General features: G+C 40.4%; 1 protein-coding gene across 1 annotated transcript in view; it reads left to right on the top strand.

The window, feature by feature from the left end:
* The window catches only part of casd1 (CAS1 domain containing 1), a 113,458-nt gene that overhangs the window by 79,109 nt on the left and 19,452 nt on the right, over positions 1 to 14,897 (top strand). The window contains exons 6-11 of the mRNA XM_068004418.1: positions 5,831 to 5,875; positions 5,973 to 6,096; positions 6,212 to 6,426; positions 11,788 to 12,204; positions 13,029 to 13,118; positions 13,295 to 13,414. Of these exons, the coding sequence (XP_067860519.1) occupies positions 5,831 to 5,875; positions 5,973 to 6,096; positions 6,212 to 6,426; positions 11,788 to 12,204; positions 13,029 to 13,118; positions 13,295 to 13,414 (1,011 nt within the window). The remainder of the gene's footprint in view (positions 1 to 5,830; positions 5,876 to 5,972; positions 6,097 to 6,211; positions 6,427 to 11,787; positions 12,205 to 13,028; positions 13,119 to 13,294; positions 13,415 to 14,897) is intronic.

Below are 14,897 nucleotides of genomic sequence, written 5' to 3'. Positions count from 1 at the left end.
TGTGTGTCTCGCGCTCTCTCTCTCTCGCGCTCTCTCTCTCTGTCTGTGTGTGTGTCTCGCGCTCTCTCTCTGTCTGTGTGTGTGTCTCGCGCTCTCTCTCTCGCGCTCTCTCTCTGTCTGTGTGTGTGTCTCGCGCTCTCTCTCTGTCTGTGTGTGTGTCTCGCGCTCTCTCTCTGTCTGTGTGTGTGTCTCGCGCTCTCTCTCTGTCTGTGTGTGTGTCTCGCGCTCTCTCTCTGTCTGTGTGTGTGTCTCGCGCTCTCTCTCTGTCTGCGTGTGTGTCTCGCGCTCTCTCTCTGTCTGTGTGTGTGTCTCGCGCTCTCTCTCTGTCTGTGTGTGTGTCTCGCGCTCTCTCTCTGTCTGTGTGTGTGTCTCGCGCTCTCTCTCTGTCTGTGTGTGTGTCTCGCGCTCTCTCTCTGCGTTCCCCCCCACCCCGAGGAGGTGGTGGAGGCAGATTCAATTATGGCCTTTAAAAGGGAACTGGCTAAGTACTTGAAAGGAAAAAATTGCAGGACTACGGGGAAAGGGCAGGGGAGTGGGACTGGCTGGATTGCTGTTGCATGGAGCTGCCGTGGACTCGGTGGGCCAAATGGCCTCCTTCCGTACTGTAACCTTTCTATGATTCCTCAGATTAATGTACCATACATTGGTCCTAAATATTTTTGTGCATGCACAATGTTTTAGTAGCAAGCTCAGGCATCCAAAATGACAGAAGCTCAACTCCTTATCAACTTTGCTCCATACTACATGATTCTCAGACACTTACTGGAAGACAATCAGATCTGTTTCCAAAGTTAGATGTGATCCCATTCTTAATCTGAAGGATGTTATCACATGCCTTGCTTCTCTGAGTTGGTGCAGATGTTGAATACCAAGGTTTGTGATAACTTGTCATCTTCAATCTGAGTTACAAAATTCTCAATAAAGTATTGGAACAAATCAGCTAACTCAAGGTCAGGAACCTGAAAATGTAAATCTCCTTCAAATGTTTGATCCCAGAAAAGCAACTGGCCATAATGGTATAGTTGCCTTATGCGAGGAACTAGGTACTCAAGTAGCATATCTAATTCCAGATGTCCCTGTCAACCAATTCTATCCAGGTGCTAATCAGCATATATCCTGCCTTTCAACAAAAAAGTATCAATGTCAGACTCTGATAGCTGTAGACTGCCCATTGTGCAAAACTTACAAGGGTGAGAAGAAGTTTCTTGCCCTGCCTTAATAACAACAACCTGGAGTCTCTGCCAATTTGGCTTTCGAGTAAATCGGTCTACTTGTGAAACACTCCGCTCAATGTCAACTACAAAGTTCATTCAACATTTATGGCATCCTGCTGTTATTGAGAAGTTGCTCCTCTTTGTGACACATCTGGTAACCTGGGTACATGACATCCTCAGTGGATATCAGGTGTTAAGTGGATGCTTATTGCAACCCCTAAGCGGGATTCTATCACGAAAACGTGCTTGGCCCCCTTGATTTCTTATCATCTTCAATGATCTGTGATAGATATTATCAAAAGTAACCTCTTTGACATCACCAATTGGATAACGGATGCACAAATGATGCATCCAGTGCTGCGAAAATGAAGGCAGTGACACTGTTGAAGGTAGACTATTATCCACTCACTTCTACTCCTAAAGATGCATACTTTCTTCAATTAAACATTCAAGTTATTGGCTTGGTAATTACATGCAATCAGTGTTGAAGAAAAGAAGTGGCAAAGATGGCTGGAAATGTTGATAGAGAAGCAGGAATTCTCAAGAACTCTTAGCCCTCCTCATCATTAGTAATTTCATCGTTCTACAAAGCCTCTGTCTTTCTTAGGTTTCAGAGAAAACAACCTATTTTTCCTGGAATCAGTACAGTGCAAAGAAATGCAGATCAGTGGACTGATGAAAATCATCTACTGCATCACAAATTCTACTTGCTTCATCATCCGAGAGATGTGGCCAGCCTGTCTGTGCTTTGCAGTATTGTGACCAAGTACCATTATAAGGGACTTTCAAGTTAATTCCAGGAAAAAAAATAGCTGGAGAAGCTGTATCATTACATTTTGTTTTTTTTTCAACAAGTTTGTATAGAGCACCCCAGTGACTTAGTAAATGTTCTGCCCAGAATGAAACGGAATGATATAAACCAGGACGATCCTAGGTTTGATCCCTGGTCAGTGCTGAGTTAGCTGATTTCAGTTGGGGCAGCTCTAACAAAAGCCCTCAAAGAATATTAGCGGGGAAGTTGCCTACGCTGCTTCTCCTGCCGATAGAATTCTGTCGGGTAGTATTGTTGCCTGATTCTTTGTTGTTTGTACTCAGTCACTTGCTCTTGTGATGGCTGTTGGTAACACAAGACAGGAAAACTTGAGAGATCTGCATTTCTTTGCACTGTACTGATTCCAGGGGGATGGGAACCTTAGCGGGGAGTCAGAAGGGAGTAAAGTTGAGAGCAGCAAGAGAGGGGAAGATCCAGGGGAAATTTACAATACAAATAGTACAAACAGTTGTTCAAGAACAAGTGAAAGGGAAAAGCGTAGAGCAGCGGAAAGAAAGTGTACTTTAGACACTACAGATAAAGTGAAAACTAGAAAGCGTAAGGCGATTATCCCAGCATCAAAGCTGAAGGTCAGACTAAGGTGTGTGGCCCAATTAAAAGCTCTATATTCAAATGCACGGAGTATAAGGAATAAATTAAATGAACTACAGGTTCAAATTCAAATTGGAGGGTATGACATGATAGCTATTACTGAGACATGGCTGCAGGATGGTCAGGATTGGGAACTAAATATACCGGGTTATAAGGTCTACAGGAGAGATAGGGAAAATGGAAGAGGGGGAGGAGTAGCCTTAGTGATTAGAAATGAAATCAATTCAATGATAAAGGAGGATATTACGAGAGGTAAGCAGCCAACAGAGACCTTATGGGTTAAATTGAGAAATAGGAAAGGATCTAAGACTATAGTGGGAGTTGTGTATAGGACCCCTGGCAGCAGCTCTGAAGTGCTAGATTGTATAAATGCAGAGATTAGACAAGCGTGTAAGAAAGGCACAGTGGTCTTAATGGACTTTAACCTTCACGTTGATTGGGGAAAGCAGACTAGCAACTGTCAGAAAGGTAGTGAATTTCTTGAGTGTGTCCGGGATAGTTTTCTACAGCAGTATGTCCTGGAGGCAACAAGGGGGCAAGCCATACTAGATTTAGTAATGAGTAATGAACCAGAGTTAGTTAACAGCTTAACTGTGCGTGAACATCTATCCAATAGCGATCATAACATGATCGAGTTCAATGTAGTGTTTGAAAGGGAAAAAAGTGAGTCAGCTGCTAAGATTCTAGACTTGGGTAAGGCCGACTTCAATGGGATGAGACAGAGACTGTCCACAGTAAACTGGGCAAATCTATTAATGGGTAAAACGACTGATGATCAGTGGGAAATGTTTAAAGAAACTTTTAATGAGATGCAGAACTGGTTTATACCCCTGAGGGGCAAGAACTCGACTTGCCAAAAAAAATAGCCATGGACAACTAAAGAGGTAAGGGACAGTATAAGACATAAGGAAGGGGCATACAAAAAGGCAAAAAATAGCACAGATCCTGGTGAATGGGAGATACAAAGATCAACAATGGGTCACAAAATAGATAGTAAGAGCTACAAAAAGAGAGTATGAAAAGAAACTTGCAAGGGATATCAAAACCAATACAAAGAACTTTTATAGTTATATTAGGAAAAAGAGGGTGGTCAGGAGCAGTGTTAGCCCCTTAAAAACTGAAAGTGGGGATATTGTTGTTGACAATGGGGAAATGGCGGACATGTTGAATAATTACTTTGCGTCAGTATTTACAGTAGAAAAAGAGGATAGCATGCCAGAAATCCCAAGAAAACTAATATTGAATCGGGGACAGGGACTTGATAAATTAACATTAGTAAAGCAACAGTAATGAAGAAAATAATAGCACTAAAGAGTGACAAATCCCTAGGACCAGATGGTTTCCATCCCAGGGTTTTAAAGGAAGTAGGTGAGCACATTGCGGATGCCCTAACTATAATCTTTCAAAGTTCTCTAGATTCAGGAACTGTCCCTCTCGTTTGGAAAATTGCACATGTCACTCCGCTTTTTAAGAAAGGAGAGAGAGGGAAACCGGGGGACTATAGACCAGTTAGCCTAACATCTGTTGTGGGGAAATTGCTGGAGTCTATAATTAAGGATAGGGTGACTGAACACCTCGAATTTTCAGTTAATCAGGGAGAGCCAGCATGGATTTGTGAAAGGTAGGTCGTGCCTGACAAACCTGATTGAATTTTGTGAAGAGGTGACTAAAGTAGTGGACAGGGGAATGTCAATGGATGTTATTTATATGGACTTCCAGAAGGCATTTGATAAGGTCCCACATAAGAGACTGTTGGCTAAGTTAGAAGCCCATGGAATCGAGGGAAAAGTACGGACTTGGTTAGGAAATTGGCTGAGCGAAATGCGACAGAGAGTAGGGTTAATAGGCAGGATGTGACTAGTAGAGTCCTGCAGGGATCTGTCTTGGGGCCTCAATTATTCACAATATTTATTAACGACTTAGATGAAGGCATAGAAAGTCTCATATCTAAGTTTGCCGATGACACAAAGATTGGTGGCATTGTAAGCAGGGTAGATGAAAACATAAAATTACAAAGCGATATTGATAGATTAGGTGAATGGGCAAAATTGTGGTAAATGGAATTCAATGTCGACAAATGTGAGGTCATCCACTTTGGATCAAAAAAGGATAGAACAGGGTACTTTCTAAATGGTAAAAAGTTAAAAACTGTGGATGTCCAAAGGGACTTGGGGATTCAGGTACATAGATCATTGAAGTGTCATGAACAGGTGCAGAAAATAATCAAGAAGGCTAATGGAATGCTGGCCTTTACATTTAGAGGACTAGAGCACAAGGGGGCAGAAGTTATGCTGCAGCTATACAAAACCCTGGTTAGACCGCACCTGGAGTACTGTGAGCAGTTCTGGGCGCCGCACCTTCGGAAGGACATATTGGCCTTGGAGGGAGTGCCGCGTAGGTTTACTAGAATGATACCTGGACTTCAAGGGTTAAGTTACGAGGAGAGATTGCACAAATTGGGGTTGTATTCTCTAGAGTTTCGAATGTTAAGGGGTGATCTGATCGAAGTTTATAAGATATTAAGGGGAACAGATAGGGTGGATAGAGAGAAACTATTTCCGCTGGTTGGGTATTTTAGGAGTAGGGGGCACAGTCTAAAAATTAGAGCCAGACCTTTCAGGAGTGAGATTAGAAAACATTTCTACACACAAAGGGTGGTAGAGGTTTGGAACTCTCTTCTGCAAACGGCAATTGATACTAGCTCAATTGCTAAATTTAAATCTGAGATAGATAGCTTTTTGGCAACCAAAGGTATTAGGGGATATGGGCCAAAGGCAGGTAAATGGAGCTAGATCACAGATCAGCCATGATCTTATCGAATGGCGGAGCAGGCACGAGGGGCTGAATGGCCTACTCCTGTTCCTATGTTCCTAGGAACCAGCAAGTTTAGTTATATCTGGCTGTACCCAGTTATACTAATATATAAAAAAAAGTGAAAAGGGTGGTGGTATTCCCTTTTATTTCCCCTTTAGTAACCTTCAAAAAACACATTCCAAGTTACTCTAGCATCTGAAGAAAATAAGATTTTAATTCTCTTATTGTGTTTCCTTTCTTGTCATCCTGTTTTCTTGTGTAGCTATGTACTAAGAACCTTCTTTGAAGTCTTAATAGCACAATAATTTTCCTTTCTTACACTACAACATGGATATCTTCCTACATGACTATAAAATGTGACTGTTGTTTTTCTTTGCAGGGTACCCAACTAAAACCCCATATCATTGTGGTAGGCGCTGCTACGGTAATTTAATTTTCTTTAAATTGGATAGTAGAATATTTTGCAGATTTTCTCTTACATTTGTTTGCAATGCAAAACTGATATGTTTGTTTGCTTACAGTGGTCAATTAAGATACATAATGGGAGTATGGAAGCCCTCACCCAGTATAAAATCAACCTTACATCAATTACTCCTCTTCTGGAGAAGTTAGCAGAAACTAATGACATTTATTGGGTTTTACAAGGTAAACCCATCCTTACCAATTCTTTATTATACTACATACTTGTGAGAGTGATGTTCTGTAGGTTATCTGAGATACTAAATTTGACTTATGGTGATTTTATTTTTATTTTTCTTAGATCCAGTATATGAGGATTTGCTGAGTGAGAACAGGAAAATGATCACTAATCAGAGGATTGGCTTATACAATAATGCAGCTTTGAGCATTTTGAACAGCAGTACCAGAAATGTGGCAGCCAAGGTCAAGATCCTCCGGGCTTCCAAATTAGTTGCAGAAGAAACCATTGTAGGATCCTTAGATGGCCTGCATTTACCTGAAACCACTAGAGACATTGTAGGTATCTTGTGACAATAGCTGTAAACTGTTCAAGTTTTATTAATTCTTGCAGTTAAATTATCAAATCAAGAGTTATCACTAAATTATTATTAAAGATTTTGGATGAACTACCTCCTGGCATGCTTTAGCAACAAAGATTTAAGTTCAGAAACCTGGAAATGCTTATGGAGCCTTTGTATTATTGAACGATTAGAATTCATTATAAATCCACTGTTTCGCATGTATATATCAAATTGCGTAAGAGCATCTGCTGACTTTCGGTGTAGATTATAAGGCATCCTTCTGTCCTTTTGTAACTTAGTTGCAACATAATTCATATTGTGGCACACAAGTTCAAATTGTAGTGGAAGATGTCCATGGCCTTCTGTAAAGGGCTCAGAACAGTTTCACCCATGCAAAAAATATGTTCATTTCAAAATGGCACTTTCTTAACCATGAAAACACACTATATATACCTCGAGTGGTTGCTTCTTCAAGCATGGATAGGTCCTATTAGGAGGGAAATCCAATATAGGTAAATGATAAGTTGGAGTAAATAATGAACAGATATGAGGAATGAAATAAAAGGTGTACTTTGTATATGGACGACACATATTCTGTTGCCAAGTTGGCCTCAATCTTGTAACTAATATCCCTACATAAATGCAGTGTAGGTAAAGCAGACTAAGCAGGTACAACAGTTTAGATTTCTGGTGCTGGAATAGATATTAAACTTTTCTAAATAAAACATTATGGGAAACTGTCTAAAATTTTGCCTCTTGAAATATGTGACCCTTTATTGATAACTGATTTGGGAGTAGTCAATCACCTAGATGGAAAAGAAACTAGTGAGCAATAGCACTCTATACAATATGGTATTACTTATTGGTTGGAGGAACACGGTACAAGATCTGGGAGAAGTGCTCCTTCGTGGCTCTGGATGCCATTTATTTCCCATACTTTATGCTTTTGGCCCCTGTACAAGATTTCTCAATTAGTATTAAGCTATGTGCACAGAGCTTATGTCTGCAGTCTCTTGGGTTGATTCCTATCCAGTAAAAGTAATCTTGTAACCCTCTGGGAGCATCTTAATCTTTAAAGGCCTTCTGAAATTATGTGGATTGTGTAAATTAATTATCTAGTTTTGAAATAAACCACAAAGGTGAGGTAGCCAATTGGATACAAAATTGGCTTGACGACAGAAGACAGAGGGTGGTTGTCGAGGGTTGTTTTTCAAACTGGATGCCTGTGTCCAGCGGTGTGCCTCAGGGATCGGTGCTGGGTCCGCTGTTATTTGTTATTTATATTAATGATTTGGATGAGAATTTAGGAGGCATGGTTAGTAAGTTTGCAGATGACACCAAGATTGGTGGCATTGTGGACAGTGAAGAAGGTTATCTAGGATTGCAACGTGATCTTGATAAATTGGGCCAGTGGGCCGATGAATGGCAGATGGAGTTTAATTTAGATAAATGTGAGGTGATGCATTTTGGTAGATCGAATCGGGCCAGGACCTACTCCGTTAATGGTAGGGCGTTGGGGAGAGTTATAGAACAAAGAGATCTAGGAGTACAGATTCATAGCTCCTTGAAAGTGGAGTCACAGGTGGATAGGGTGGTGAAGAAGGCATTCAGCATGCTTGGTTTCATTGGTCAGAACATTGAATGCAGGAGTTGGGATGTCTTGTTGAAGTTGTACAGGGCATTGGTGAGGCCACACTTGGAGTACTGTGTACAGTTCTGATCACCCTATTATAGAAAGGATATTATTAAACTAGAAAGAGTGCAGAAAAGATTTACTAGGATGCTACCGGGACTTGATGGTTTGACTTACAGGGAGAGGTTAGACAGACTGGGACTTTTTTCCCTGGAGAGTAGGAGGTTAAGGGGTGATCTTATAGAAGTCTATAAAATAATGAGGGGCATAGATAAGGTCGATAGTCAAAATCTTTTCCCAAAGGTAGGGGAGTCTATAACGAGGGGGCACAGATTTAAGGTGAGAGGGGAGAGATACAAAAGGATCCAGAGGGGCAATTTTTTCACTCAAAGGGTGGTGAGTGTCTGGAACGAGCTGCCAGAGGCAGTAGTCGAGGCGGGTACAATTTTGTCTTTTAAAAAGCATTTGGACAGTTACATGGGGAAGATGGGTATCGAGGGATATGGGCCAAGTGCAGGCAATTGGGACTAGCTTAGTGGTATAAACTGGGCGACATGGACATGTTGGGCCGAAGGGCCTGTTTCCATGTTGTAACTTCTATGATTCTATATTTTTAATTTGATGCCGAACTGATGTGGATTATTTAATCTTCAAAGCTAAAACTTAAATACTTTTTAATTCTGTGGAGGACAGTAAGAACTTTGAGATGATAGAGAGTTCTGTCATAAAATCTTGTGCATTTTTTGTATGTGTCTGTCTCACAGGTCACTATAAATTTGTTTTGCTGCAAGGTTGATTTCTGTGGGCTGAGGGCAAAATCCAAATTCCCTAATGGGTGGATGGGAATTGCCATTGTGGAGGAACAGTTCAAAGACATTGAATTTTTCATATGTAAATGCATTTTGATTGTAAAACAACTGTAAACCCCTTAACACGTTGTTTTCAGGATTGAAATCAGTTTCAGCTAAAAGACTTGGTAACACATGCAATTGAATTTGTGTTTGGCATTTATTATGTGACTCGGGCAGAAAGATATATTTCAACAGGCTGCTGCAGCTTTTCAGTTCCTCTGGGCTCATCTAGATAGAGGTCAAGATGTTTCTGTATAGCTTTTCATTACAGATGCTGATCCAGTTTTAGTATATAAGGAAAGTTAGCTGTGTAGTGAGGTTTTTGATGAGGTGCAAGTTAAAGGTTTTGTAATAACATGAAATCTGCTGTAATGATATTCAGCGCTGTTTCTTTTTACTATTAATGAACCAGATTTGTCATTCATAGACTCATAGAAGTTTACAACATGGAAACACGCAACTTCGGCCCATGTCGCCCAGTTTATACCACTAAGCTAGTCCCAATTGCCTGCACTTGGCCCATATCCCTCTATACCCATCTTACCCATGTAACTGTCCAAATGCTTTTTAAAAGACAAAATTGCACCCGCCTTTACGACTGCCTCTGGCAGCTCGTTCCAGACACTCACCACCCTTTGAGTGAAAAAATTGCCCCTCTGGACCCTTTTGTATCTCTCCCCTCTCACCTTAAATCTATGCCCCCTCGTTATAGACTCCCCTACCTTTGGGAAAAGATTTTGACTATCGACCTTATCTATGCCCCTCATTATTTTATAGACTTCTATAAGATCACCCCTTAACCTCCTACTCTCCAGGGGAAAAAGTCTCAGTGTATCCAACCTCTCCCTATAAGTCAAACCATCAAGTCCCGGTAGCATCCTAGTAAATCTTTTCTGCGCTCTTTCTAATTTAATAATATCCTTTCGATAATAGGGTGACCAGAACTGTACACAGTATTCCAAGTGTGGCCTTACTAATGTCTTGTACAACTTCAACAAGACATCCCAACTCCTGTATTCAATGTTCTGACCAGTGAAACCAAGCATGCTGAATGCCTTCACCACCCTATCCACCTGTGACTCCACTTTCAAGGAGCTATGAACCTGTACTCCTAGATCTCTTTGTTCTATAACTCTCCCCAACGCCCTACCATTAACGGAGTAGGTCCTGGCCTGATTCGATCTACCAAAATGCATCACCTCACATTTATCGAAATTAAACTCCATCTGCCATTCATCGGCACACTGGCCCAATTTATCAAGATCCCGTTGCAATCCTAGATAACCTTCTTCACTGTCCACAATGCCACCAATCTTGGTGTCATCTGCAAACTTACTAACCATTCCTCCTAAATTCTCATCCAAATCATTAATATAAATAACAAATAACAGCGGACCCAGCACCGATCCCTGAGGCACACCGCTGGACACAGGCATCCAGTTTGAAAAGCAACCCTCGACAACCACCCTCTGTCTTCTGTCGTCAATCCAATTTTGTATCCAATTGGCTACCTCACCTTGGATCCCGTGAGATTTAACCTTATGTAACAACCTACCATGCGGTACCTTGTCAAAGACTTTGCTAAAGTCCATGTATACCACGTTCTACTGCACAGCCCTCATCTATCTTCTTGGTTACCCCTTCAAAAAACTCAATCAAATTCGTGAGACATGATTTTCCTCTCACAAAACCATGCTGACTGTTCCTAATCAGTCCCTGCCTCTCCAAATACCTGTAGATTCTGTCTCTCAGAATACCCTCTAACAACTTACCAACTACAGATGTCAGGCTCACCGGTCTGTAGTTCCCAGGCTTTTCCCTGCCGCCCTCCTTAAACAAAGACACAACATTTGCTACCCTCCAATCTTCAGGCACCTCACCTGTAGCTGTCGATGATCCAAATATCTCTGCTAGGGGACCCGCAATTTCCTCCCTAACCTCCCATAACGTCTTGGGATACATTTCATCAGGTCCCGGAGATTTATCTACCTTGATGCGCGTTAAGACTTCCAGCACCTCCCTCTCTGTAATATGTACACTCATCAAGACATCACTATTTATTTCCCCAAGTTCCCTAACATCCATGCCTTTCTCAACCGTAAATACCGATGTGAAATATTCATTTAGGATCTCACCCATCTCTTGTGGTTCCGCACATAGATGACCTTGTTGATTCTTAAGAGGCCCTACTCTCTCCCTAGTTACTCTTTTGCCCTTTATGTATTTGTAGAAGCTCTTTGGATTCTCCTTTGCCTTATCTGCCAAAGCAATCTCATGTCCCCTTTTTGCCCTCCTGATTTCTCTCTTAACTCTACTCCGGCAATCTCTATACTCTTCAAGGGATCCACTTGATCCCAGCTGTCTATGCATGTCATATGCCTCCTTTTTGACTAGGGCAAGGTCTGATATTTTCAGATGACAGAAGAATAAATAATGAGGGTGCTTGTGACAATGCTGTGAGCTAATTATAGTTGCAAGGATTTCTGGTTGACCCCCAAGTAGCACTGTCACCAGATAAAGTATAAAATCGGGATGCAATTTATAGGGAGCAAGGGATCACTTACAGGAGAGACTTTTGATGCTGGACATGGAAAATATCTGATGAACCGGTAAAAGTGAACATTTCTCAAAAAAAGTATATATTATATGAATTGGTTGTTATGCTGGGAATTTTTAACAAATTGCTGTATTACTGGGGGGTAATTATTTCATAAACTAATATTTGACATTTCAAAAGTATTAGCATTGCGTGCATCCTACATAAAATGAATACCTATTGTGGAGTATTTTTGAATCTCAATGTATGGAACATTGAAGAATCTCCTGTAAAATGTTGAAAGATGAAAAATCAATTATTGTATTTCTTTTACAGAACGCTATGATCCTCATGAATTCCTATTGCAACAGGATTGTGAAGCCCATTGATGGTTCATGCTGCCTTCCCCGGTCTCCCCTTTCTCTAATTCAGAAATTGACTGGCTGCTTTTTCGGCATTTGCATCATTGGCTGCATAGTTATGACTTACTTTTGTCGTAGTTGGCGGAAGAGTAAACCTAGTACTGATGTTGAGAGTGGAGAAGAGAAGAAACCTGCTACAGCTTCAGTCTCCAATCCTGAAAAACTACTGTTGTCCCTTTCTAAATTAGGCCTGATCATGGGCTATTTCTATCTCTGTGACAGAGCTGATTTGTTCATGAAAGAGCAGAAATATTACACACATTCAACATTCTTCATACCACTGGTGTATATTCTTGTGCTGGGAGTTTTCTACAATGATAACACAAAAGAGGTATTTTCTCTCTTAAATCTTTGCAGTACATTTATTCGTGAGAGCAGCAACATTTTGGCATCAAAACTAAAAAATATAACTGACTTTGTAGTTCATTTTAAAACTAGGCAATTCATTTATACAGTCTCCTAGTGCTACTTTATATAATTCAAACCTTACAGAACACTTGTGCAGATATATAGTATAAAATATCAAAATGTGGTCCCAATCCTGAGTGGTTACTTTTTCATTTTGTGAAATGTGATCATAGAAGTTTTGGAATCTGTTTCCCTTTGTAAAATAATTGCTGGATCCATAGTTTGAGCTGTATATTAAGTCAAAGAAAGTCTTGGGGTCATTCATTTGTTTCTCCTGAGGCCTAGAATCCACTAAGTTACGGCAGTTATTGCTGTTGAAGGGGCTGCTATCATCTTTTCTTTAAGTTGCAAATTGTTAGGGTGCCATAGTGACGCAATACACTGGAAAATTCAGGTTCCTATCTGTGAATACTTTGCGGTCAAAGATAGGTGCAGAGTGGAGATAGGCACTATTCCACAGCAAGAAAAAATGTAGAGCAAATCACGCTAGGTTGCTCTTGCTCACATCTGTAAGCAAGTAAGCTATTGGGGGGGGGGGTGGTGGGGGTGGGAAGGGGGTGATTGGAAGGAGATCAAAGCATTTGTAAATTCTTGACTGGCAGAAGCAGTATTTTTGGAATTTCTTTGACTTTTGTCGGCCAGAGCAGCTTATGCTCCTGGTTAATGGCAGATGGCCTAGAATGGGAATTATTAAATTAACTGAAAATGTATGTATGTTTATGAACAGTTTATTCTTGTTCTTATTAGACCACTATGTTGAACAGAGAGCAGACGGATGAATGGAAGGGTTGGATGCAGCTAATTATACTGATATATCATATATCAGGAGCAAGTACTGTAAGTGTCAGTTATTTTGCTGTTAAAATGTTAAGACTGTGAATTGCAAGTTTATTTAATTTTGTCAATTATTAACAGGTGTTCCTTACCATTGCTGTTAAATACGTGTAATATTTTGAATTTTATCTAACGTTGATATGAAAATTGTAATCTAATATCAAACTTTTCGTTTTTAGTTTTTACCTGTGTACATGCATGTTCGCGTTCTAGTGGCAGCATACCTGTTCCAAACAGGTTATGGGCACTTTTCTTACTTTTGGAAAAGTGGGGAATATGGAATATCTCGAATCTGTCAGGTAAGCAACATAAAAATTATGCAAAGATTGTACAATGTGGAAATTATTTGTATTTACTATCTTTGTTGCTCTTTGTTAAAATTGAGCTCAAAGCTGTAGGGAAAAAAAAACACAAAGCAGTTGTGTTAGGTATTTTTTTAAAATTCTGTTAATTTTAATTTTTTAAAATTTTTGCTGGCCTTTTGAATGTTATAAAACTAATCTTTTACTTGTGTATAAAGTTCAAAGTGTTTAACTCTTGCTTAGAAACCTTTACAGTTTAAAAAAAAATGTACCCTTCACTTTGGAAATTTAACCTACATTACAGTTTTCAATCCAGATCGCGCTCTAACAATTTTCTATGCAATTCTCTAACCGCTATTGTGCAATTGTTTTTTTTAAACTGTTGAATAGAAACTCACCTAGCCCAATAACTGCAGTGCTAGAATGTTTGAATTCCAAGTAGGAGATCTTAATCTGAATCTCAATATATATTGACAGTCACACTTGCTATTCCTAAAAGAAGATTTTGGCAAGCTTAACTGGCTCATCTTGGTGAGAGGGGGAAAGATGCCTTCACATGTTGCTTCAGGATACCCATTGATTTCATTGATCAAGGAGCAGTATTGATAACATTTGTGGAAACGCAGTTGGTGGTGGTAGTCTATTCTGCCCTCTCAATTGAGGTTACACTTGGAATAAAATGGGACAGTGTCCTTGGAAAATTAGGCTTTTTTTTAATGTTTTATTGGTGTGCATCAATTTACTTCGTGGGGGGGGATAAAAAGTTTTATCCCCACTTAAATTCTCATGAAAAAAGTAAGGGGTGACCTTGGGCACTTTTCAGGAAACATGCTCTAATATTGATCCAGAACCTGGTGCCCAATGTACTGTACTTGTATGAAAATAATGGCACACTCTTTGCTTGACAAAATCTTGTCATTTTGTTTTAGGAGCTTCCCTGGTGGCTTAATAGATAAATTTATTGCTCATCTGCTGCTAAAACCTTCATCCATGCATTTGTTACAACAACAGCAACTTGCATTTATATAATGCCTTTAACATAGAACGTCCCAAGGCGCTTCACAGAAGTATTATCAAACAAAATTTGACACCGAGCCATATGAGGAGATATTAGGACATGTGGCCAAAATCTTGGTCAAAGGGGTGGGTTTTAAAGAGCGTCTTAAAGGACTACTATTCCAATGCCCTCCTGGCCAGTCTCCCATCTTGCACCCTCTGTAAACTTGAGCTCATCCAAAACTCTGCTGACCATATCCTAACCCACACCAAGTCCCGTTCACCCATCATCCCTGTGCTCACTGACCTACATTGGCTTCCAGTCCAGCAAGGCCTCAATTTTAAACTTCTCATCCTTGTTTTCAAATCCCCCCATGGCCTTGCCCCTCCCTATCTCTATAACCTCCTCCAGCCCTACAAACCTACGAGATCTCTGCGCTCCTCCAATTCTGATCTCTTGCGCTTCCCTGATTTTCATCGCTCC

This window comes from Heptranchias perlo, chromosome 2 (genome assembly GCF_035084215.1).
Source record: "Heptranchias perlo isolate sHepPer1 chromosome 2, sHepPer1.hap1, whole genome shotgun sequence".
Classification (NCBI taxonomy): Eukaryota; Metazoa; Chordata; class Chondrichthyes; order Hexanchiformes; family Hexanchidae; genus Heptranchias; species Heptranchias perlo.
This window is presented reverse-complemented; position numbering and strand designations above follow the sequence as displayed.